This window comes from Manacus vitellinus, unplaced genomic scaffold, assembly GCF_001715985.3.
Source record: "Manacus vitellinus isolate BGI_N305 unplaced genomic scaffold, ASM171598v3 scaffold_0_pilon, whole genome shotgun sequence".
Lineage (NCBI taxonomy): Eukaryota > Metazoa > Chordata > Aves > Passeriformes > Pipridae > Manacus > Manacus vitellinus.
The window spans coordinates 3632686-3656253 of record NW_021938789.1 but is presented as its reverse complement, the minus strand read 5'-3'; the positions used below and the strand labels follow the sequence as shown (position 1 = coordinate 3656253).

Sequence of the window (23568 nt, the reverse complement as noted above, 5' to 3'; positions counted from 1 at the left end):
TTTAGACAAAGAAGTTTCTCTTCTAAACTGTTCAGCTGAAACTTGTCTAGATTTGTCTAAAGGTATAAGTTGCAAGACCAGATTTTTTTAAATACTATGATGATCTCATTTTAAAAATACACTATATGTTGGGGGCTGTTTTTCATTCTTCAGCACTTATGTTTACCACCACTGGAGGCTCTTCAGGACAAAATTTGATCTACTACACAAACCAAGTGTGATCATTTGATGAAATTTAACACTACATACATATTAAGAACCAGCTACAGAAAAATATGTGTATTAGAAAGCTGTAAAATTGAACAGTTAATGTAGGTAGCCATTTCTGAAAGATGAGGAAGGACAGGGATGACTTTGTGCCAGTTAGTGCTAATGTGAAGATTTTTAAAAAGTATTTAAGCATTTAATTCCAAATGACAGAACATATATGTTGTGAATGTATATATGAACTATCACCCAGAGATAAAATCTAATTGCATGCAACCCTCAAATCTTTCACAACCAGATAAGATCTGAAATTAGTTCTTCAAATTACCCCAGTTTCCAAATTGGTTTAGGAAAAAGCACGTGGTATATGCCAGGAATCTGATGGTAACAAATCACAAAAATTTTAAAAATAAATCTAATGTAGGAAAACTAGAATGTCTTCCAGTATATCTCTTCATGGGAACTCTGCTTGCTCATCTAACTGGATTAGCTGCTGTTATACAGACACACACTGCCCACACACACAAAGTTAGGGGATGCAATTCTCTCCTCGATACTTCAGGGCAGGATCTTGATTCCTGTGGTTCAAGTGAGAAGCTCAGTGCCAAGGTCAGCAAGCTAAACAGTGGCTTCCCAGTTATCATAAACCATAAAAGACACTCTAGGTCTCTGTAAACTGGCAAATGCTTCAGCATACATTTGATAGCATAATGTTCTGAATAAGAGAAAACATGTTAAATTTCTCTTTGTATAATCTCTCTTTGCTAGGTGGAAAAACCAGAAGGGCCCAGAAGGCTTTTGATGTCATGTTCATGATCTGCTTGCAGCAAATCTAAAAGAGTTTTAGCTTACAATAATTATCAGGGAGAAAACTACTTTGTAAGTACATAATTTTTTTTTCCAGAATAGAAGTAGATGACATAGTCTCTTGCACCAACAACTGGGTACAAAGGGAAAGAGGGCATAAAGGAGAATAATGCAGGAACCCCTACATGAAGCTAGTCTGATGACAACTTTCAGGTGACAGAAACTCTTATCCAGAAAATCCACTTAGTTCCATCTTACATTTTCCATTTCAAATAGATCAGGTCCCAGGGAAGTAACTAGATACTGTCAAATTCTGCCATAACTCCATCATGCAGAAAACCAAAAATTACCCTACCCATATCCCAGACATTATACCGAGAAAATAAATCCACATGTGCATCCACCCCAAGATTTGCCATTCAAGCCAAAGTTATGCTTAAGTAATGGAGTAGAACAAAGAGAAAGATGGGGATACCAGGAGTGGTGACACATACAGGGAAATGCCAGGCCTTAGCAATAAAATGGAGCAACATGAAATCATCTCTGTTATCAGAGTGGGAGTGAGTGCCTTCCTGAGTCAAAAAAGACATCTCTGTTTCCCACTCCTTCTGAGATAGGGAGGGTAAAAATCCTTAAGGAGAGTGAAGACGTATTTCTCTCTCCTACTCTAACCATCTAATAATGACAAAATCACAGACTAAACAGAAACATCTATTCCTTTCCTGGGCACCCAGAAAGATTCAGAATAAAAAGGATTATAAATGACCTCTTTGTGTCTCCTTTCTAAATCACACTTTCTTCCAATACAGGCATCTTGCAGCATCCAAAGAATTCTCTGGCTGTTGCCTCCAGCATCTGTTACTTATCCAGTACAGTATCATACCACACGCTATTTTACAAAAGCCCCCCTCTAGTTAAGTCTTCCAGGTTGCAACAGCACACTTAGCTCCACCAGCCTTCTAAACTGATTTTCTCATATGATTTCAGTATACAAAATAACTTTGGAAATCCTGCTGTGCTCTTTAAGAGAGATGAAGCACTGAGTATTTACAGACTGAATACGAAGAGCCAACTTTCAAACGTTCTGTCACTTAGCTCAGGGAAAGCCTGTCACTCAGCTGACCGTCTGCTTGCATCCAGCTTTGTTCAAACTACTTCTTAAATCACCTGAAGGCACTCATCCTTTTGCCAAGATATGAATTATGAGTGGATCCCAAGGTCTTCAGTCACATTACTCCAGGATTTACTTTACATACACATATTTTTATCCTTTTAAATACATTACAGCATCAGCTTTGCTTATACCATGAACTCCAATGATCTCTGGAATGAAGATCCTGTCTCAAAATATAGTATATACTATTCTAACATTTTAAATAAAAAATAAAACCATGTTACTTATAAATTATTGCTAGATTTTCCTTCTAATAAACAGTCTCAAATGTACTTCTCACCTAAAAATTAGAGTAATATTACAGAGGTTTTTATCTTCATTTCAAAATATTATTGCAATTTATTTCATGATTTAGAATTCTTTGAGAAGGGTGCCCCTTCAGAATGCCACTTAAAGGAGGACTATTAGACAATTTCCCTTTTCAATTCTCTATCACCAAATTGTATTTATAATAGTTAATACAAAAGGATTCTGTATGCAAGACTTCTGAAGAAAAAAAAAATAGTGTAAAACTACGGTACAATAACCTTCCTGAATATGTTCAGTATATTTTTGTCAAATATTTGAATCTATAAAAACAACATAAGAATAAATGATGTGACATTTGGAATTCCTTTAAGAAATAAATGTTCAACTTTTTACCCCAAACAAAACCAATCTTATCACATATAAACACCGTGCCTTAAGTGCCAAATCCATCCCTAAAATTATTTTGATAAAGATATATACAAAATATATACAGTTTTACATCAAGATATAATATTGATATAATGGTACAGAAAGCATATACAAAAAACATTACACAGAATTAAAAATTAGGCACACATTATAAACATACTGATTTTTTAGCTTTATACATATTGGTCACAGCTCATAAATGCATATAGAAATCTCAGTGTTAGTTGGTATAGTAAGATTACTTTTCTCTGTTAATAAAATCCAATGTTTGCATTTACAAAGGAATTATAACTCAAATACTTTAAAGTAAAAAACCTTAAAGGCTAAGTAAAAAGCATTCTGAAGCTGATACCAGTCTTTAACTTCTTGCCAGTAACAATAGCCTCCACTAATTTCTCACTGCAACGATGCCTTGCTTTAGCTAAATATAATTCATATCACTTACCCGCTCTTCGTAAGAAACAGCAGTTATTTTTCCTAACAGTACTCTTCCTAAATTCATCTTCACTTAATATGGAAAAAGCATTTCCTTAACACATCGGCTTCTCAAAGATTAAACTAAAAAATTCACCCCTGTTCCATGCCTGTACACGCCAGTAAAGTTTAAAGGCATTTCGTATGAAGTTCTATTTTACTCCCTTTATGTTACCAATAGCAACAGGCCAATGCAGGAAGCTGTGGTTCGTCAGGGATTCAGATTAGATCTCAATTATCTCTCACCAGAAAAGCTCGATGGTTTTATATAAATCACGCTGATTGTATTTTAAAACATTTCCTATAACAAATCAAGAAAATAAAATGACGTTGAATCCTGTGATAGTCCTGTATTCAATAAAAGAGATTTCCAAGACAGTTTTCAGAGAAACACTACTTAACCACCCTAACATTAGTTCCAGAAACGTTTACATAGTAAACCACTATTTTCAGAGGTTTACATAATGCAAGCCAGAATAAAGTAGGACCTCAAATGGTCCATTCTGTTTAACTTTCCAGTGGTTAACAATATAAATTGCACATAAAAATCAGCAGTACAAGGAGACTTGGCAGATTGCATTAAACCTCGGAGTAGCCTGTTGTCACTAAAGACAAAACTCTCCTTTCAAAAACCAACTGCTATTCTGCCCTTCCTTCCTCGCTACCTGAGCCTGTCCTCAACTGATGTCAAGAGAGTTCTGTGCACAGTGCCTCAGGAACAGAGAGCAAAACAGGCTCCTTGTAATGTAAGAGGGAAGTGCTATTCACTTGCCTGTGACAGCAGTGTCTTCAAGAGACTCTATATGGAAAGTATAGGATTTCAGGAAGTTTGCTGCTGTCCACACGTAAACAGTGATCGTATCTAAACCATTCACCGCCGTTATTTTTAAAGCAATCAGAATACAATTTTCTGCTAAAAATAAACACCAGAATTGCAAACTGGGAATGATTAGTGGGCATTTTTGTGCTAGTGGGATGTCCTTAAACCCCAGGTGGACTTACTAATAGTCGTTTAGGAAAGAAGAACCTTCTCCCTTGTTCAGTGCAGCATGTGGAATACCCCACATCCATACAGTTCCTAGGCTGAGCCCCTAATATAAAAACAACCCTATGAAGAAGGTAAATATTACTCTGAACTTATAAAGAGAGAAAATGAGACAAGAACAAGAGCCTTCACTCGATATCTCATGCTATGATTGACTTGCAAAAGTCTGCACATCTTCCCATTTTTGGATTTAGAATGAAGAAACTTGGTTAACAGAAAAACTTAATCTTCTCAATTTAATTTAGAGTGATCAGAGAAGAAATTTTACGTTAATTGCAAGTGAAAGTGGAGGAAGCATATTTTAACAAGCATTTCAGAGACATAAGCCAATTTCTGCAATGGTCAAACTTAATTTTGTGATTGATTACTTGTTTGAATAGGCACATCACTGCAGCTTTGAATGGTTCTACAAGTATTTAATACCACAACAAAATGCAATGGAAACAAATGGGCAGGCAGACAGGAAGAAATATGTTTTACAAATTACACCCTCCATTATTTTAGGATTTCAGAAGCAAATGCCCTGTGATACCTGCACAGAAGAACAGTTTTCCTGTGTATGGACAAGTATTAGAATGTATAATTTTATAAAGAAAAAATGCCAGAGCTGTTTAAATACTACATTTTGTTTGACACTGAACAAAGTGGGATGCAGAATGTATTTTCACTGTCAATACCTTAACCAAACAGCAACACCATTACAAATATGCAGGTGACCAGGTGCAAAATAATCCTTACAGTGGATAAGTACAAATGGATCACAAATGCCTGAAGAACTTCCCTGTGAACATCCCTTTGGGGTAACACAAAACAGGACTTTTATCCTGAGCGTTTACTTTATCCTAAAACTTCTAGGAATCACCTAGAAAGACCAAAAGTACTGGCAGAGTTTTAACAAGTGAGGATGTTACCCAGAAGAACGAGTAAGAGAAAAATAACCCCCCATGCAATGGGATGTAGCTGCAAGACCAGAAGCTCCCTGGAGGAACTGCCGTGAATGTTGTTCAGAACACTGTGGGTGGGCAATGTTTTACACATTCTGGGCACTCACACTTGGCGTTACAAACCTAATAATCCCTTAGTTTAAACAGACCTTAGAATTGTTGATTTTACTTCATTGTATGTCCACATTTTTTCCATACAGTGACTCTACTAACACTGAAAATAAACTCTACCAATTAGACAGTATCAATTAATGATCATCTCTATGAAGTGTCATGTGACTCTGAAAGCCCTTTAAAAAATTCATATTCCTCTACATTTTCACAGGTTATTTCAGCAGCTGCAGATACAAAATCTTGTGATTTTCTGTAGCATATTTGTAAACCAGGCAGGCAACTCAAAGGTCAAAGGTCAAAAGCACAAGAAATGTTAATTTGCAAAGCTAATAATGGAAAGTGTTAAAATATGGTACAACAGCTTTAAAAGCCTTATTCAGATACACTGAAGACGACATTTGTAAACCCACATCCATCTGTTTAGAAGCTAAACTGTGGGAAGGGGTAGAGACCCCAGATAAGGTTGATCTGTTTTTCTCTTCTACCCTCCCTCCACTTCCTGCTCATATTTTCTCTTGTACATTTGTTTTCAGAGCAGAAAAAACTGAAGAGAAAGACAGAATGACAGGGAGCCTTGATATGTTTTAACTTGTCAAAAGATTAATAGGATTTAATACAACCCTGACTCCTAAAAGAAGAAAACACACTCAGAAACCACCAGGCAACTAGAAAGAGGCAACCCCCTGGACCAGCTCCTCCTCACACAGTCCTAAAGTAAATGTGACATTGGCAAAATGCACTATCAAAAATCTTAAATCTCATCAAGTATTGACTTTTTATGTCATATTAAAGTAACAACTACTTGCATGACAGCCAGAGAAAAAATATGTTAAGAATATGATTTAGCTCACTGACCCCAGTTACTGAAATAAAAAGCAGGACTATTAAAAAAGCTTACACGTAAATTAAGAAAACTCTGCTATAAAGTAAAATGGTTTTTTCTCCTAATTCTCCAAATTTTCTGTAATCTGCCTAGATATATTTCTGTCAATGATTTGTCACCTCCTCAACAATAAACAGACCCCATATGTGCTACTGATCAAAAGAGGAAAGATTCTCTCATTTATAACATTGTGGATTCCCTCTACCAGTTTTAAAGATAAAAGTCCTATTCCAATGCAATATTAACGAAAATATTTTCAAGCCAAACTACTTGGAATTTGTTCATGTATAAATAACTGAAATACAAGCTGCCTTGTCAAACTAAGACTTCCCCTACAGCAAATTCAGGGAAGAAAAGAGAATGATGCAAACTACTGTTCCGAGTGCCCTCTGCTGTCTGCCGACACTGCTGAGACTCACGAACGCATTTTCAAGTATTAAGTTCAGGATGTGCCATCCAGAAATCCACTCTAAAAACCAGTATTTGGTTTTAAAAGCCATATTGTATTAACTGTATAGTGCCTGACTGTAAAGTGACAATAAAAAAAATACACTTTTTCAAAAATGTTTGTAAATAATTACTATCTCCCCCCCTTCATTGATCAACATTTTAAGATAAATAAATTCTCTCCACTAATAAAAACATGCAGAAACAGCATAACTTGCACATCTAGATGGAAGGTGACTTGCAATCCAACAGTAAACTGAAAGTAAACTACATATTAAAGAGGATATAAGTGACAGACCACTGAAACACACTAAGCCACTTCTGAATTTTCTACTGCTGTAGATGGAGCCTCTAAGAATAAACAGATTTTAAGGAAAACAATGTAAAACTGAACATGAAAACTACTAAATTTTAAGCAAATAATGGATATATATCTTTCTAAGTTTTGCAAGTGTTTCTTTCTCTCCTAATTTTAAAATATGATAATTTTGTTGCCATACTTTTAGCATTTAAGACATTTTTACTCTGAGCTACATAAACATAAAGAATAAGGCTATAATTTCAAAATTTGATAATACAGCTAGGATGCTTACTTGCAAAATATGTGTTTTCTAAGCAAAAAAGAAACTAAAACCAATCTGAAATCTCTACACCTCATAAATTTTGTATTCTATAAATACTTTTCATTTATTTTCAGTTATTTTAATAACTCATACCATCTGGATTCTATTTTATTGGATAAAAATCCAGCTGGAAGAAGAAAAATAACTTTAGCTGCACAACTTTTTAAAAAAGCTGTAACAATGTAAGGTAACTTCTATCTGTAACAAGACATTCTTGCTTTGCGGAAACACGTGCAAGTATAATGAAAATTAAGTGAAAGATTTACAAAAAACTTAGAGAAGTATCTGTGTATCTAATACACTCACTCCACATTTTAAAAGCAATACGATGCTGCAAAAGAGAGATTTAAAACATGTCTATAAAAATGGCATATTCTTAATTTCATAATAGAGCTCATATATAAAAGTCAACTTAAATACTTATACTTACAAACTTATCATATTTCACTGCAAGATTTCTTAGCTCTGAAGGCTACTCATTAAAACATATTCCCGTTTTCTGTTCGCTTTAGACAAACAAAACTTTATACTTACAGACACTTGACTATCAGTAAAAGTTTTCTCCATGTATAAATGGTTTAATATCTCATTGTTAAGAAACAGCCCCTTCAACTTTGTTATTACGCTCTTTCTGAACACATATTTACTTCTTCCAGAGTCCAGTGAAAAAATGAGGCTTCTCTGTCTGTTGCCCTATCAACACCTCTCCCATTCTCCTCCCTCCCCAGCACATTCTCCGCCCTCAAATACTGGTTCTGTATCTTCTCATCAAAAGGAACAGGCAGCTTTCAAAACGGTGTTTAGGCAGGTCCTGTGCAACAATAAAGCCTCTGTAAAGACAACAGCACTGCTGAGGAATCTGCTAATGTAAAATACATTCAGCAAGGGCCTACAGGACTCTTGTCATAAAGGTTTGTCCAAACTTGTTTAAGGACTGAGTCAACAGCATTTTCTCATCCAAAGTATTCTCTTTTTTCAATACATTCCCCTTTGATGAGTTTATTACCTGAATGAACTAGGTCATCAATCCCTACTAAAAATACTTAAAATATAATCTAAAAATACTTTTAAAAAAATATTGCTAAAACTTGTAAGAGTCACAGCAAATTTCTTGCAGTTTCTGGCATGTAGGTACGTGCCTCAGTATGATTACAATCACATGTATGCATATTGTGCAACCTATCTCATCCTACCAAAATGCTCCGTGTTCTTTTGAGTAAGCAGGGCATTGGCATTTACAAGGATCATGTTCCAAGTGAAACATTACTCTCATAATTTTCAATGCCACACCTACTCTCCAGACAGACCAGCAATATCTGTGTTTTTTCAGAAAGAAATGCATGCCCAACAGTAATCCTTAAATACCATTCTCCAGCAATTCCTCAGTCCAGAGGGAAGTAGAGGATGGGCTTTTTACTGTATTTTTTCAAGTATCAGAAGTACTTACAAAATGTTTTCATGATTTAATACTGAATAAAAAGCAATAGCTCATCTAGTAGAAGTTCCACAGGTGAGTCAGGGGGTTTTTTTTTCTTTTTTTTTTTAAACTTCACTGGACTCATAAATGCATAAGGACAGTGAATATTAAATGGCACCAAGTCCTAGCCAAAATCCCAGCAGTTAAAGCATAGAGACAGAAATGCACAGACAGCTACAGTGCTATCATTTGTGCCATATGTATTCTGTGACTACACTCTAGAAATACCAAAGCAGTTCATTCAATAAAGCCTTCATTCATTTCCTAACATTAACCAGGTCTCACAGGGCAAAAATCCCTCCTTACCCTCATTAGCATGTGACATGACAAGAAGACATACCAGGTAACAGGAAGAGCAGCCAAGGGAGGGCAGGGGTGGAGAGGCACGAAACCAGTGGCCCAGTTCCTCATTCCCACCCAGGAACTGCATGGGCGATCTGTTTGGCAGCAGCAGCTCTCAGCAGGGATCGGCCGGGGCCCTCTCCCACAGGGAGCTGCAGCACCACCAGGGAATGCTCCCGACACCCGGGGCAGTGACCCAGCGCCAGGAGATACCACAGCCAGCGAGCCCTTCACAAACAAACAAGCCTACGCCAAGCGAAAGGTAATGCAGCTTCCTGTGCCAAGGGTACTCCCACAGTACCCCAGTCAAGGAGAAGCAATGTCCACCCTCGAGCCTGCCAACATAATCAGTTCCAACCCAGGGTTTATCAAACCCAGTATTAAGTTTCCAGTGGTGGCCACACACGGAAGTCTACTGACAAGCAGCACAGGGCAATACATAGGACATTTCCCTGATTACGTCCTCCCAGACCCCAGGTATTTTTAGTTCAGGAGATTTCCTGAACCTGGTGTGGCTTGTCTCCTTAATAATCCCCAGTGGCTGTCTTTTCCAAATACTTGTCCACGTTCCCTCCAGGACATGCAAATTTCTTGCATCCACAGCACTCAGTGGTGAGGCATCCCACAGACCGACTCACCTCCTACATGAACAATCGTGTTCTCCTGTTTGTTTTGCTCCTGGCTCCAGCTACCTTTAATTAATGGTGCCGACTTCTTGTCCCGAAGGAGAGAGTGAGCAGTCAATTCCACCTACTTCTTCTGCACCACCCATGATTTTGCACTTTCTTACACCTTTCTGAATCTTTTCTTCTTCTAATATATCAGAACATTTTAAAATAAAGAGACCGGGTATGGAGAAACCACAAATGTATACAATGGACTCATCTATTCCTTCCCTAAAAATTAATAGTATAGGATTTTGCTTCATTGCTACTGTACTGAGCTAATGTTTCCATGCAACTCTCCCTTATAATTCAAAGGCCTCACTTCTGAGAAGAAACAGTCATTTGAGAGACATATATATCATTTGATATATGAAGCTAGGGTTATTTTGCCTCATTTGCATTGCTTTACATTTATCTGCATACATTTTCATCTGCAATTTTGTTGTCCAGTCATTCAGTCTTATAAAAGCAGCCTGCTCTCATATTCAGAGACTGCTCTTGTCCTTATTATCTGCAGTAACTTCACCCCACTACTCATCTTCTTGAGAGAAGCCTTAAAAAGATATCCTTGAATCAACAAATGCAACATAAGAAACTGAGGCAAGGGCCAGTCTTAAGCAGAAAATAATTCTGCATTTCAGAAACAGACCCCAGTGCAGTAAGCTATTATTTTGCCTTAATGTCACATGCCTCACAAATTAGACCCAGAAGAGGGAAGTTTCAGTTCAAAGAGAATAAGCCCAATTTTGAAAGAAGGTACCAAAGGTTTGGGAGAAAGACAGCCCTGAGAAATTGCCACCTGCCAAGAGTTCCACTTGCGTGAGCACTGACTGTTTTGTCACTACTCAAGGAAACCAGAACCAAAAGAACAGAGCCAAAACCAAAGTCCAGTAGTTTATGTTGCTGAACTAAGGAATGTGACTCCTCTGTAGCTTCAGGTGGTTTCTTTAACTTGCTCATCTTGGCTGTTCCTCGCAGTTCCACAAATGTGACAGCATCAGAGATGTTGACACGATATGATTTCACCTGTGTCCATTTCATCACACATCTTAAAAATGGAGGTACTGGCTACTACAAGATTTATTTATGCAGAATATAAGTTCATATCTAGTCCCTAAAAGCATATCTTGTGTCTCTGGTTCTTTGACAGAAATTGGCTTGTGTTGGAGAGCCAAGCCCAGAGGAAATAAGGCTTGGACAGCACTTGAGTGGCAGAGTCAAGTCAAACAATGTACTGATTGCTTCCTCAGAGAGAAATTTCCCCATACAATGCCAACTGCTTTTGCACATATGGGGACCAAATTCCCTAAGGAATCTCTCCTAGGCAACACTGTTGGTTTCTTCTCAAGCACCAAAGCATGGGATAAGCACTGCCAAAAAATACCAAAGAAAGCAGAGATGAGATCCAGCTCTCAGCATATGCTCTGACTACTCTGCTTTTTACGTGCAAATTTACATAGCAAATTTCTCCAAAATCTGAAATAAAGAAAATAACCCAAAAGCAGGAGAAAACAGTAAAATTACTAAAGGATGGTAATGTTACCAATTACAATAACAGAAAATAGATCCCATTATTCTCAGTGTCTGGGGAAAAAAAAAAACCAACACACAATTTAACATTCTGGATTGTATCTAGAAGTAAGTATTTCAAATTCATGATAAAGAGGTTACACACAACTGTATTCATCTGTTGACCAACCCACCTTTGTCAGATATCTGACTTTGTCAGATACTTCATAAAACCATGTGAGGAGCACAAGAACTTTCCATGAAAAAGTCTATAAATGTGAACTTAGGAGCAGATAGTGGCAATCTTTTAAAAATTACAGTATGGTATAAAACACCAGCAAAAGCTTAACAGTAGTGCCAGTGCACAACCTGTGAAGAAAAATAAAATGTATATTACTATATGATGTTTCCTTCTTCAGAGAGTAACAACAGATGTAACTAAAGTACCTGATAAGATCCCACATGCCAAAATAAAAGCCTGAAAATGATCCTCCAGAGTATGCTTGAGAGTCTGAAACTCTTACTAAAGCAGTCTAAAGAACAAAACGTGAAACCAAATGATGCTGTTGAATGTTGTTAAGACATACAGAGAATGATGACAGCAAGGAAAAAAAATGTCTAAGAGATAACACAGGCAACATCCAGAATGAGATGATGGTAACCTGGCTGTATTTGTACCAGTCAAATAAACAGCACCATAAGCTCTTGTGTAGTTCCAAAGACAGATGGTGCTTTCTGGCTGTGTCACCAAGTTGTTCTCCCAATCTCCTGTCCATCAAGCTGCTTGTATCCAAACTGCTGGGCACAGTGATGCTGGCTAGTGAGGCTAACTTCTAAACCATGTCCAAAATCATTTGAGCAAATACATTAGTTGGCCCAGGATGAAGCCACATAAATGACAACTAACAGTGTGACAGTACAAACATTGTAATTCCCTGCCCACCCCTGTGTCCTGGCAGTGTTTCACTCACCAGCACAGGTGTACAGCCACTGTGCTGCCGAGCAGGTAAACAACTCCAGCCAGGACTGTCACAGCCAAAGGCCTGAACAGAGCAGAAGAATGCCTGGCAGAAATCACAGGATGCCTTCAAAGTCTTACTGATCAGCTCCATGACCACATATGCTACAGTAATTCAAGGCAAAGAAATCAGTGTGTAATGTCATGACTTATCTACACTATTTAAGGCTCTATATCATAGTGCAGCAAGAGGGTTTGTGCTGGTACAGCAAGGGACTGTGGAATCACTTTGCACTGTTTCCCAAGCTGACCCCTGGTGCTAGCAAAGGGAAAAGAGAAGCAAGAGCCTGGACTGTGGGCACAAATCCATGAGGCTTCCAAAACAGCAGTGTCAGGGGCTGGTCTGTGTTAACACTCAGACTTCAGAACATCCGTATATGAGACTGGATTAACCCTTTATGAACTCTATTCTTAGCATGCTAAAAATACACAACTACCTTTTACATACAAAAATGAAGATTTTCTCATGCATGCACTGTTATTTCACATCTTCTCTTTCACACCTTTCCCCCACCTTCATGAAAGCTGACAGCAAAACTGTCCATTGGTTGGTTTTATCTCAGATAAAAATTAGGACAAAATGATGCCAAAGACACAATACTTAAAGGTGGTACACAGTGGAACTGGCAGCCCATGGTAAGTTATTATAGCTTTAAAAAAATTATGAAATCTAAGACAAAAATATACATTCTTTTCAAATTTTAAATTCACTATTATGAGCTGAGGCTGAAGAGGTCTCTTGATTTAAATCATGTAGTTATACTGGCCATAGTGATGATCTCAGAATGTCAGCAAAGCAACTTCTGCAGGGAGAGTTAATACTTTTTATTAGATTATCTGACAGGTTGGGAAAAGTTTTGGGCATGTTTAGCTCTTCTTGTCTGATTCTCCTAGCATGCTAGTTGGTCTAATATAAGCTATTATCTCCCTGTGTAAGCTTTGTCTGATTATTTAAATCAGTCAACCAAAGACAGGTATCCACTTAAAAACTCCTTATTAAGTCAAATGAGCATTTAGGGGGTTTTGCCACCCACAGATGCCAAAGCTAATATCCAGCAGAGACATGTCATTCATTAGTATAAAAACCTCATATCAAAGAGATGTGTTGCATGCTTTCAATGAGCAGATGAAATGCAAAAAAATAGTTGATTCAGTGGAATTAACAAAACAGGAAAAAAAATCAAGCATTATTATCTATAATAACACCTAATAATACTACATTATTAATGGTTATAATTAAGATGGAACATTCTAACAAAAGTCCTCACACTGACTTTTAAAAGGAACATATGATACATTCCAACTTTGAAAACATTACTAAACTCTACAAATGTTCTTTTTCATACAGGATATAACTTTAAGGTTTACAAAACAGGATGAGAACAAAAAGAAAAGTTGCAACAGCCATCTTTTTTTGTCCTGATATTTGATTAAAAAAATTAAATTGTCTTTAATTTTAAAAATATCTCTACATTAAATGATTATTTAACAATACTCTAAGAGTCTGACATTTGTTTCTCTATGAGATTATGTCTCTCATTATACTACTCTGCCCTATTTTTAACCACAGAGAAATACCAAAAGTGCAAGTAACAAAATTATTTTCAGGAAGAAACAGCTTTGAATGTCTCCTTCGTGAGGAGGAACCTAAATTGACTTCAAGACAATACTGCAAGGTTCTCCCATTTTTACAGACTTCAAGAAAAATTAAAAGATCAATGGAACGAGCTACAGTGGAAAGTGTTATGGAATCTGTTTCCAAAACTGTTTATGAATTAAAGAATTACTCTGTTAAATGTAAATTTTTCCATAGGTAGTGTTCTACTCTCTGCAGTCTCACACAGTCATCTTTAATGTGTTTATAAACTTATAAACAACATCTCTGCCAGGACAGAATTGTGCAAGAGGATGAGAGCAGTGGCATTTACCTACAGGGAAGAAAACTGGGAAGAAAGATAGGATCATGCCCTCTTATTAATTCAAATACTAAGTAATTATAAAGGTCCCTTTAGCTTAAGTTACACCTTGAAAATATGAACTGAAATGTGCTAGAAAGTAAAATTAGTGCAAATCATAGAATTTTAACATGGTTGTCGATGGACACTATTTCATAATGACAAATTATTCACACAGGAAAATTCATTGTTACATAAAAGAGAAATCTGTTCTTAACAAAACCAGGTTTCTTGTAATTTACTAAAGAAAAAGTTCTAAATACATTTTCTGTGAAAACAACATAACTAAGGCATATATTAGACACGTTCTTTTTCTGAATTCAGTTCCAACTTACAGGACAATCATAATCAGCCCTGGTGTGAACCAGCACAATTTCCACAGTTCAGAAATAAAATTGTGTATTTTATATTTTGTGAGACATTTTTCCTACCAAAGTTGTACCATAACTTCACCATTAATTTTGCACTCTCATCCTATTTTAATCCCTGCAGATTTAAAATAATCTTGAGTATAGGTTGTATTAGTAAAAGCAGCACCTAGATGTTAATTCTACGAACTTGTCTATTTTCTTCTATGTAAAATACAGCTTCTGCATGGAAGAGGAAAATGCTCAAGGAGGAGTAACTATATCATTACCTAATTCTAACCTTATACAAATATTGTCCATGCATGCATAGCCAGCCGTAATATAACAATTTAAAAGAAAAAATGTAATGTTCTTCTGCAATCACGTTTTTATTTATTAAAGTTTCTATAAATATGTTCTATGCTTGGACAGATCTTTTGGAAATAAATAAATAACACATTTCAAAGAAATCACGCCACCTTATGGCAGCAGACAGCAACACTCATGGCTGGTATTTCACACACATGGCAGCTCCAAAGACAAAAGGAGCAAGTTTATACTTAAACAAAAAATCCAAATACAGCATTCTTTAGACCTGTAAGCAATAAAGAGTGTTCAGCAAATACCCATAAAAGAAACTCCATGGAACCTACTTACACTGCTCAGTTTAGAAGATTAAGTAGGATGCCAGCAGTAATCAGAGCCACAAGCTCAGAGAAGCACATTAACTTTGGAAATTCATGTTTGGATTAGTACCTTATCCATTCTGCTAATTGAGAAGAACACAAAAGCAAGCAAGTAGCCTATACAATATGTTCATGGTCATTATTCCAAAGGTGGAGTCTCTAAGAATTTCCTGGTATTGTTATTTCCTCTTCCAGCAACTCTAAATAGATGGCCTGAAATAAACTAAACATGCACTAACAACATTGTGTTCTACTACATTTAGTTTAAGAGTCCTTGGGACAAGTGCTGCAGTAGCAACGTTAAAGTCTGAACCAAAATTAAAATAATTCAACACTATATTACTTTGACATATGAAGCTTCTCCTGGTGGCTGGGATATCGTTCTCTTATGGCATGCAGAGCAAGAAAAGAAGTAATTGACAGAGACCAGTCCACACCCAAGCAGCTACATGTAGTAAGGGCATTCATCCAAATAGATGTTAATACAGATTATTCCTTTGTCCAGTTCATATTGTGACCTAGAATGTAAGTTTCTCCATCCAAAGTAACTGCTGTAACAATTAAGACGCTGGGACACAGATTCTTAATCCCTCCTGTTGGTGCTACTCAATTTACATACACTAATGAATACCAACTAAGACATAATGAGGGAAAAACGGACTTTTTAGGCCAGTAACTATGACATCTTTCTGAAATTACCAGAAAGTCCCAAGTCCCTATTTTAATGAATATTTATGCAATGTAAAACAGCTCCAACAACAGAAAGTAAATTTTATTCTTGGTGTTTAAAACACTCAAAATATGAGATGTGCACATAAGCCTGGATGAAATTTCAGTGTGGAAGAACATGGAATGAACTGTTTTTCCTGTTGCATGTGAATAACTAGCACTAGACTCTGATATTCTGAGAGGATTCTCTCTTACTGCGACCAGAAATTCTGTTCAAACTGGTAATATATAGCAGCAAGCTTTTTCAATTTAGAAGAATCACCATTTTTTGATTAAGAAAGATGTAGCTGGATAGTTCCCAAACCCTTTTATTCAGAGGATCTTGCTGTGTTTGTTTAAGTTACGCACTTACAGTATTAAAGTTATGAATGCAAAGAAATGAAAAAGCATTTTCATGACAAGAAAAAAAAAAGCAAGACACTTTAAAACAAGACACTTCAGACAAGACAGAAATAGACCACAACAAAAAAAACTTTAAAACAGCTGAGAAATAAGTAGAGTTCCTACCTGCACTCCCTAAGCACACCAGAAGCTTCTCCATATATTCTGCTCCCTAAAAATCCAGTGCACTGAGCTCCCTTCTCCTTTAGTTCAGAGTCAGTGAAATGCCTTTCTTCCTACATTTTCCTACAGCAGAAAACTCAAGAGTGTCTCCTTTCCTCCTCCCATCTCAAATGCTTTTTAAACACCTCCTTCCCATTTAGAGGACTCAGTGTGCCACATTCCCTCCGGTGATGAAGAGTGGTATAATGCGTATTCCATGGCTCTTATGCCAAGAGCTCTGCACATATTTTTGTTTCTCCCCAACCACCAACCTTCTTCCAGATAAGCATGATAAAGGGGTAAGGGAAAAATCTCTCCAGGTCAGGCTTTCCTGAGGAGGCACACTAGAAGATATTATGAAGCCATATTCCTACAGGTAGTTCCTACAGCAAAGCAGGAGGAGGGCTTTTCATTCCTTGTTTTCACCAAAATCAGTATGGTTTGGCCACTGAGGCCCAGGCATCAGCTCACATTATACCAGATGTGAAATAGCACTATATTACACTGAGAAAGACCCAAAATCACCACAATGATCATGAATTCCATTTTCTCAACTGCTGTCAAAATTCATCAGCTAAGCAAAAGGCAGAATATGATGAACATTTGATTCTTTTATACACCATGATACATCCATTTCTAAGATATTATAACTGTTTTGATCAGCAAAACTATATTGTTTTGCTTTACACAGCTTTAGTATCACTTCCAAGTTCTAAGTGGAAGTTATTTACCTCAAGGTCATCCAGAGAGCGAGTAATACTAAATCGCTTGGATCTTCCAAATGATCTTCGAGCAGAAGAACGCGGGGGAGGAGCCTGATTTAATCCCACTGAATGTCCAAATTTTGCAGCCTAAACAAAACAGAAAACATATATTATTATTTTACTTCTTTAAATTTAGTACACTGCTGATCATAGTGACAGCATCTGAATTTTAAGGAGATGGATTCAAAGATCTGTAACAGGACCACAAAATCAACACAAGTTGGTCACTTGCCATGCCCCTGTACAATCACATACTAAAATTCATTAAAGTTGACTTTTCCAGTCTCAAGTCAAATATCCTAAACATTCAGCATTAAGTTACTGTATAAACGTCAGTTAGGTCACTTAAGTGTACACATTCTAGATGTCAGTATTAAAAGCAAGACAATCCTAGCTCTGTACTGTCTTAACTGGAAAGTATTTACAATTACAAGATATTTGGCTTTTCTATAGGAAATTACCATCCTAGAAATTGTGTCACCCAGCTTCTGTTAGAACCTTTCTCCACATTTTTAAAAATCTTACTTTCACTACTCTTGGTTTTTTTAAAACTTTGCTACTGTGAAGTCCAACTTCTTAAATCACACAGTACCAAATGCAGGAACTTTTGTTCTAAGGAAAGAGACTACCTCACTTGGATGTTCCATTACTACAGTTGGTGCTGCAGTAATCAAATCTAATGGTTTTCTCTTGTCCACATAATCATACTCTTTATCCTTAAAAAGCCACCAGATGTCAGTTAAGCTACTCAGCATGTACAGATCAAGTTTATGCCAAACAGCAAAGTGTAAGCTTAAACCTAAAATTAGGCACACAGTCAGTGACTGGTGCTAAGCAGATGTACATAAACTCACCACATTATGAAAACTTGTGATTATATGCCTGAAATTTTGGATTCCTTTCACTGTGGAGAAAATTCCTCCCTGTCTACTGATGCTTTTTTGCTTTAGAAAATAAAAGATTTTAAATCAGAGTAAATTTTATTCTCTTTCATTTCAGCATCTCTCTTCATTCCAGTAAGCTTAAAAATGTATATATTAGTACTTTTATAATTGCTTATTTGGCAGATTTGTAATATTTATTAAATTTTCTATTTGTGTTCATTTCTTCCTTTGAGCAAGTTTCTGTGCTCTCAGTTCTGAAATATTTTGATATCCCTTTGATCAATCATTGGAAAGTCTACATATGTCACATTAATCAAAAGAACAACCACATCCTCATAATCTCATGCTAACAACCACTCATACAAAGCAGAGAAAGGTAGCAAGAATATTATACAGCCTCCTCACTGCAATAAAAGGTGCCCAACAGAAGATGTCTGCCTGTTTGCTAATTCCCACGGAGACAGCACTATTCTATAGCAACTGGGCTTGGACCATCACCAGTATTCACAACAGTTCCTGTTTACAAGCTCATAGAAATGTCAAGACATAACACAACATACAGGAATCTGGATCCAAAGTATGTAACAGAGTTCATCCTTTCAACAGGCTTGAGAGTCCAACTTTATTCAGTATTAAAAGTTATCAATTTTTCTACAAAATCTCCTTCCCTTCCAATTTTCAATTTACTAAGGTTAGCTGTTTTGTGGGTTTTTTTGGTGTTCTGTTTGTTTGGGGGTTTTTTTTGGCTGAGAAGAAAATTGGGCAGGTTCTGCCAAAGAAAACTGGAAATCTCATAACTGGAGATTAGCTTTAAGGTTTATAAGAGAAAATTTAAAAGTGCAGTATAAACAAGCTAAGATGGCTTCTGCTAAAAAGATCAGCTAAATGTGAAGACAGGTAAGGTGCTCTCTGTAAATGTCTACAGAGAGCACCCACAGGAGTGAGGACAGTTCCTGGGTTTTTTGAGCATCTTTTTAAGCAAGTTTTAAAATCACCAGTTCATCCAGGCAGGCACTACTGAGGTGGTTCACACTTGTCATGCCAGTCTTTCCTGAAGATAAAGCTTATGCATTTCCTAAACATAGAGTTTATGCCTAATGCAGTAATCTGTCACACAGTGAACTTCACATTAACCCCTGACTAAATTCAGCAGTATCCATTACTATTGCTGCACAAACTCTCAAACATTAACATGGTTCCTCCTGTATGGCTATGTTTCTGTTAAAACAACATGAATATATGTGTACAACTACCAGGTTTCACCACTAGTCCAGTATGACCACACTAGTTCTGCAATTTTTAAATTTTTAAGCTGAGAATTAGTGATGAAACTCTCAGCCTACAAACAGCTCAGCAAATTAACAATATCATTAGTTCAAGTACAACTGGTATTTTGAAACTAATGAAATAGTTGCACAGTATGGATTCTGCTTAATGGTCTTTCACATGCTTCTCAAATGAGAGCACATGCATTCTCTGAGATGCATCCCTCAGAGAACTTCATCTTTCATAAAGAAAAGTGGGGAAAGGGGGGAAAAAAGGAAAAAATCTATCAATAGCAGGCATATCTATTTTGAATAATGAATACATTTTCACTTTTCATTCTATTTCATCCCAAAAAAGAACATAAACTGTCCAGTATATGTTTTAATAGTAGAGACTGCCATGTTTGATTCAGGGAGATTAAGACAGGCACCTAGAGAATATACACTCAAAAAGTTTGAAATAGTAACATTACAAATTGAAGGAAGAGGAACAAAGTGCCTAAAGACAAATCTAATTAGATTCCACTGAGCAGCAGATTCTAGATAAGATTAATCATCATCAGATGCCCCATTTTGGAAGTAAGCACTGCTTACCTATTTGTGGGCAGAAGCATAACAAAAAGAAAGAGAGAGAGTGGACAAAATCCACTTGCAAATTGTGTGGTAATAGAAAAAAGAAAGTAAATTAGTATCCAATCAAAGTTTTTATTTATGGGTTTTGACATTGTTACAGAAAACTCACTACTGAGCCCTGGATGGAACAGTAAAGATAAAAGCAGGAGGGAAAAAAAAGAGGCTCTGAGAATAAAACAGTGCTTAAGCAATTATTACAAAATATAGAAATTCACTAAGCTAACCATTTCCTCAACCCACATCTGGATAACAATTGCAATTAAGAAAACGTTTTCAACTGACAAAAATATCTTCCTTGCTCTGAAGAATCAAATTAATAATCTAGGAAATTAACAAAGGCATTACTGAAAAAAAGAGACTCAAATTCACAAGTATTTAATTTCCTGGGAAGTCTCCCTTTTCATCTTTTCTTGACTCTATTCCAGACGCTCAGACTATGAAGGCAGACCTCCTTCTGCAAATCAATTAAAAAAGATGCATACAAGTAAATAAAGAATCATGTAACTTAAGCAAATACCACCATTTTGACAAATGTTTTTCATGGGACTCTGAAGAGCTGGAAATAATAGCATCCATGACTTGAAGAGAAAACAGTCATTGAAACTCGAATGTACAAATCAGCACAGCTAAAGAAATTGCAGTATTTGAGCCAAGAGAGATTGCTAATGCAGTGACTGATGTTAATGTAAATTTTGCAGTCTGTAAGCCATAAAGAAATTATCATACTTCTAAAAGCCTTTATTACACTGTTAAACAGATATTAAAAAACACTAAATGAACTAAAAACATTTCAGAGCAATACACTCTTGTTGTATGACCAACAAAATGGTCAGGTTGGATGGGGCTTTAAGCAACCTGGTCTAGTGGAAGGAGTCCCTGCCCATGGCAGGGGGGTTGGAACTGGATGATTTTTAAGGTCCCTTTCAGCCCAAACCATTCTATGAAACAAATGCTGTTTCATCCTCTGTTAGCTGCCAAACTAAAACACTGAAATTTCCTACATGAACACAAGGTTGTAGGGTTGGGGGTTTTTTTAAGTACAGATTGCCTATAAGCCCTAGAACTGTTTATTATCCTACCTTAAAGATTCTCTTCCAGAAAGACTGTGTTGCTAAATCTATAAAAGAAAACTAAAAATATCTAGATATTAAAGAAAAATCTAAGAAATATTATCACAGAACAGAATTAGAAACTGAAGTCCACCTGACACCTCACTAAGTGTCTTCATTTTAGGAATTTCAGAAATCCGGAAGCCAACAGAAAAAGCACAAGAATTTGTGAAAACAAGTTGATTAGTGAAAAGTATGTGCTACACCAACACACCCTCTCCTATCTGCAATACAGATACTTGCAACCCTACTACCACTATCTATCATGGTGAAAGTATAAAAGAACATATCTCTAAAAGCCTTTATCCTGTTATGCTTTGGCAGATGGAGAGGAAAAACAACAAAGGATTAAAAGAATTAAAGTACAAATGCTCCAAAAAAAATCCATTCTTTTTCTACTCTTATAAAAAAGTAAAAATTATGAATTAGTATGGACTGGAATACCAGTTAAATGTATAATCATAAGAGAAAAAGGACAATGGAGTCTGTGCAATTTTTTTTTTTTAATATATGACTAGATCACCCCTTTTCCTTAGGCTAACAGGAAATGGCAGATGCAAATACAGTCCTCAGAAATAATGATCAATCACCAACCAAACAATAGCCTTTCTTTTCCTTTAAATGCTTTTTTTTAAATTTAATGCTTAACCTGCTTATTTGGCACTATGGATGAGCTACCTCTTAATCTACTTGACAAGAAAAACACTGAAAACTAGAGGAGAGGAGGACTGATATAGCAGCAGTTTGTGAATGTGTCCAAGGGAGAAGAGTTTCTGTCTGATAACAAGAAAGGTGTACAAGAAAAGTACAAATGGGGAAGTGCAAAATGTTGTACTTTATGTATGAGCAAGACAGAGAGAAGAAGCACATGAGTTACGATAGACTGCAAACATGGAGAGAAAGAACAAAAATGATGTAATATAAGGTGACTTGCAGAACTCTAATTATTTAAAGATAGAAAGAAAAAGGATGAGCACTTAAAAGTAATTTTAATGGATAAACAAGGTAGGCAGTAGTTCCATATAAGATTTTCGGTGGCTATGCTCTCTTCAGGTACCTCTGACCACTTGTGCAAGCTCACAAATTGCAGCAGGCTGTCCTGTCATCTCCACTAACAGTAAACTATAATTTATCAAATGAAATAATCCTATTTCTAAGGCAGATCCACAGACAGTCATGCCAACACAACTGATGATATTCACTGCCAACTCTGGCCTGAGCACGACAGGAACTCTTTTAAGCTGGTACTACCAAAGAAACACAAGGTGAAACTATGTTAGCCAATATGATACTCTAACCTGGAGCCTGAGTGCACAGAAGCAAGTTGATGAAACCTTATCAATTATTCAGAACCCAAAGAAACCAAACACCTTTAGAAAACATCTTCAATCCTCTTAGAGAAATTCCCAGCTATGGCATGAGCTGTATCATGCTCTTTCACATTCCAGCAAATGCACTTATCGACTGCTATCACGTTGTAACAAGTCATAGGTAACAACCTGAAATTTCCATTTTGTACTAAATAGTCTTCGTGTCTCTCTACAGTTATTGTCTGGGCATTACTAATAAGTATCTGGATATTACTAATAAAACAATGAGATTCCTCTCCTCTGGAACAAGTTTTAAAGCTGAAGGGGGTTGTGAGGAGAGGACACTGGCAGCTCTTGGAGTACAAGAGGTTAAGGAAGGGGGAGATTTTTGTTAGGAGTTCAGGCATCCCTGACAACGACAGAATAGAGTGAGCTGGCAACAGGAATCCTGAAAGGGGGGAAAAGGAGAAAGAAAAACTGTGAGGCTTTAGGCCAGCTTCTAGCAAATTTAGTATTTTCATTGAAAACACATTACAGTTTGTGATCTTGAGAGGAAACTAAAGGGGCTAAATCTTATGGGACAGGGATTTTGGCTGCTCTATGGAAGAGCAGCAAGAAGGAAAGATAAAATATAAGAAGGGAAGCTAATCTAAAAAGTTAAAAAAACACTCACAAGCCTGCACTTCTGTGTTTACAAAGTATGATTTCAAATGCTTTCAAAACTGCTTCACAACAAAAGTTAATCTCACAAGATTCACAGGCACATGAGTGAAATAGTTTTATATTTTTAAATGTTCAACCAAAAAATTTTAAGAAAGTAATTGAATGTCGTGGACAAAGTTCTAAGAGCTCAAAGACAAAAATATCATTACTGGTATGTGCTAATTTTGACAGAAAATATTCCTCCTCCTGTTCAGGTGGAACAAGTGTACTATT

The 23568-nt window shown here is 36.5% G+C and overlaps 1 protein-coding gene across 7 annotated transcripts in view; it reads right to left on the bottom strand.

Moving 5' to 3' along the window:
* The window catches only part of RGS12 (regulator of G protein signaling 12), a 78488-nt gene that overhangs the window by 44559 nt on the left and 10361 nt on the right, over window positions 1–23568 (bottom strand). For 5 of the 7 annotated variants that reach the window (XM_018088898.2, XM_018088905.2, XM_018088912.2 and 2 more), the window contains exon 2: window positions 17399–17518. In XM_018088898.2, coding sequence (XP_017944387.1) covers window positions 17399–17518 — 120 coding nt within the window. Of the gene's footprint in view, window positions 1–3311; window positions 4045–7930; window positions 8045–17398; window positions 17519–23568 lie in introns of those variants that run through there. The other 2 variants (XM_018088940.2, XM_018088933.2) reach the window with 2 other exon arrangements.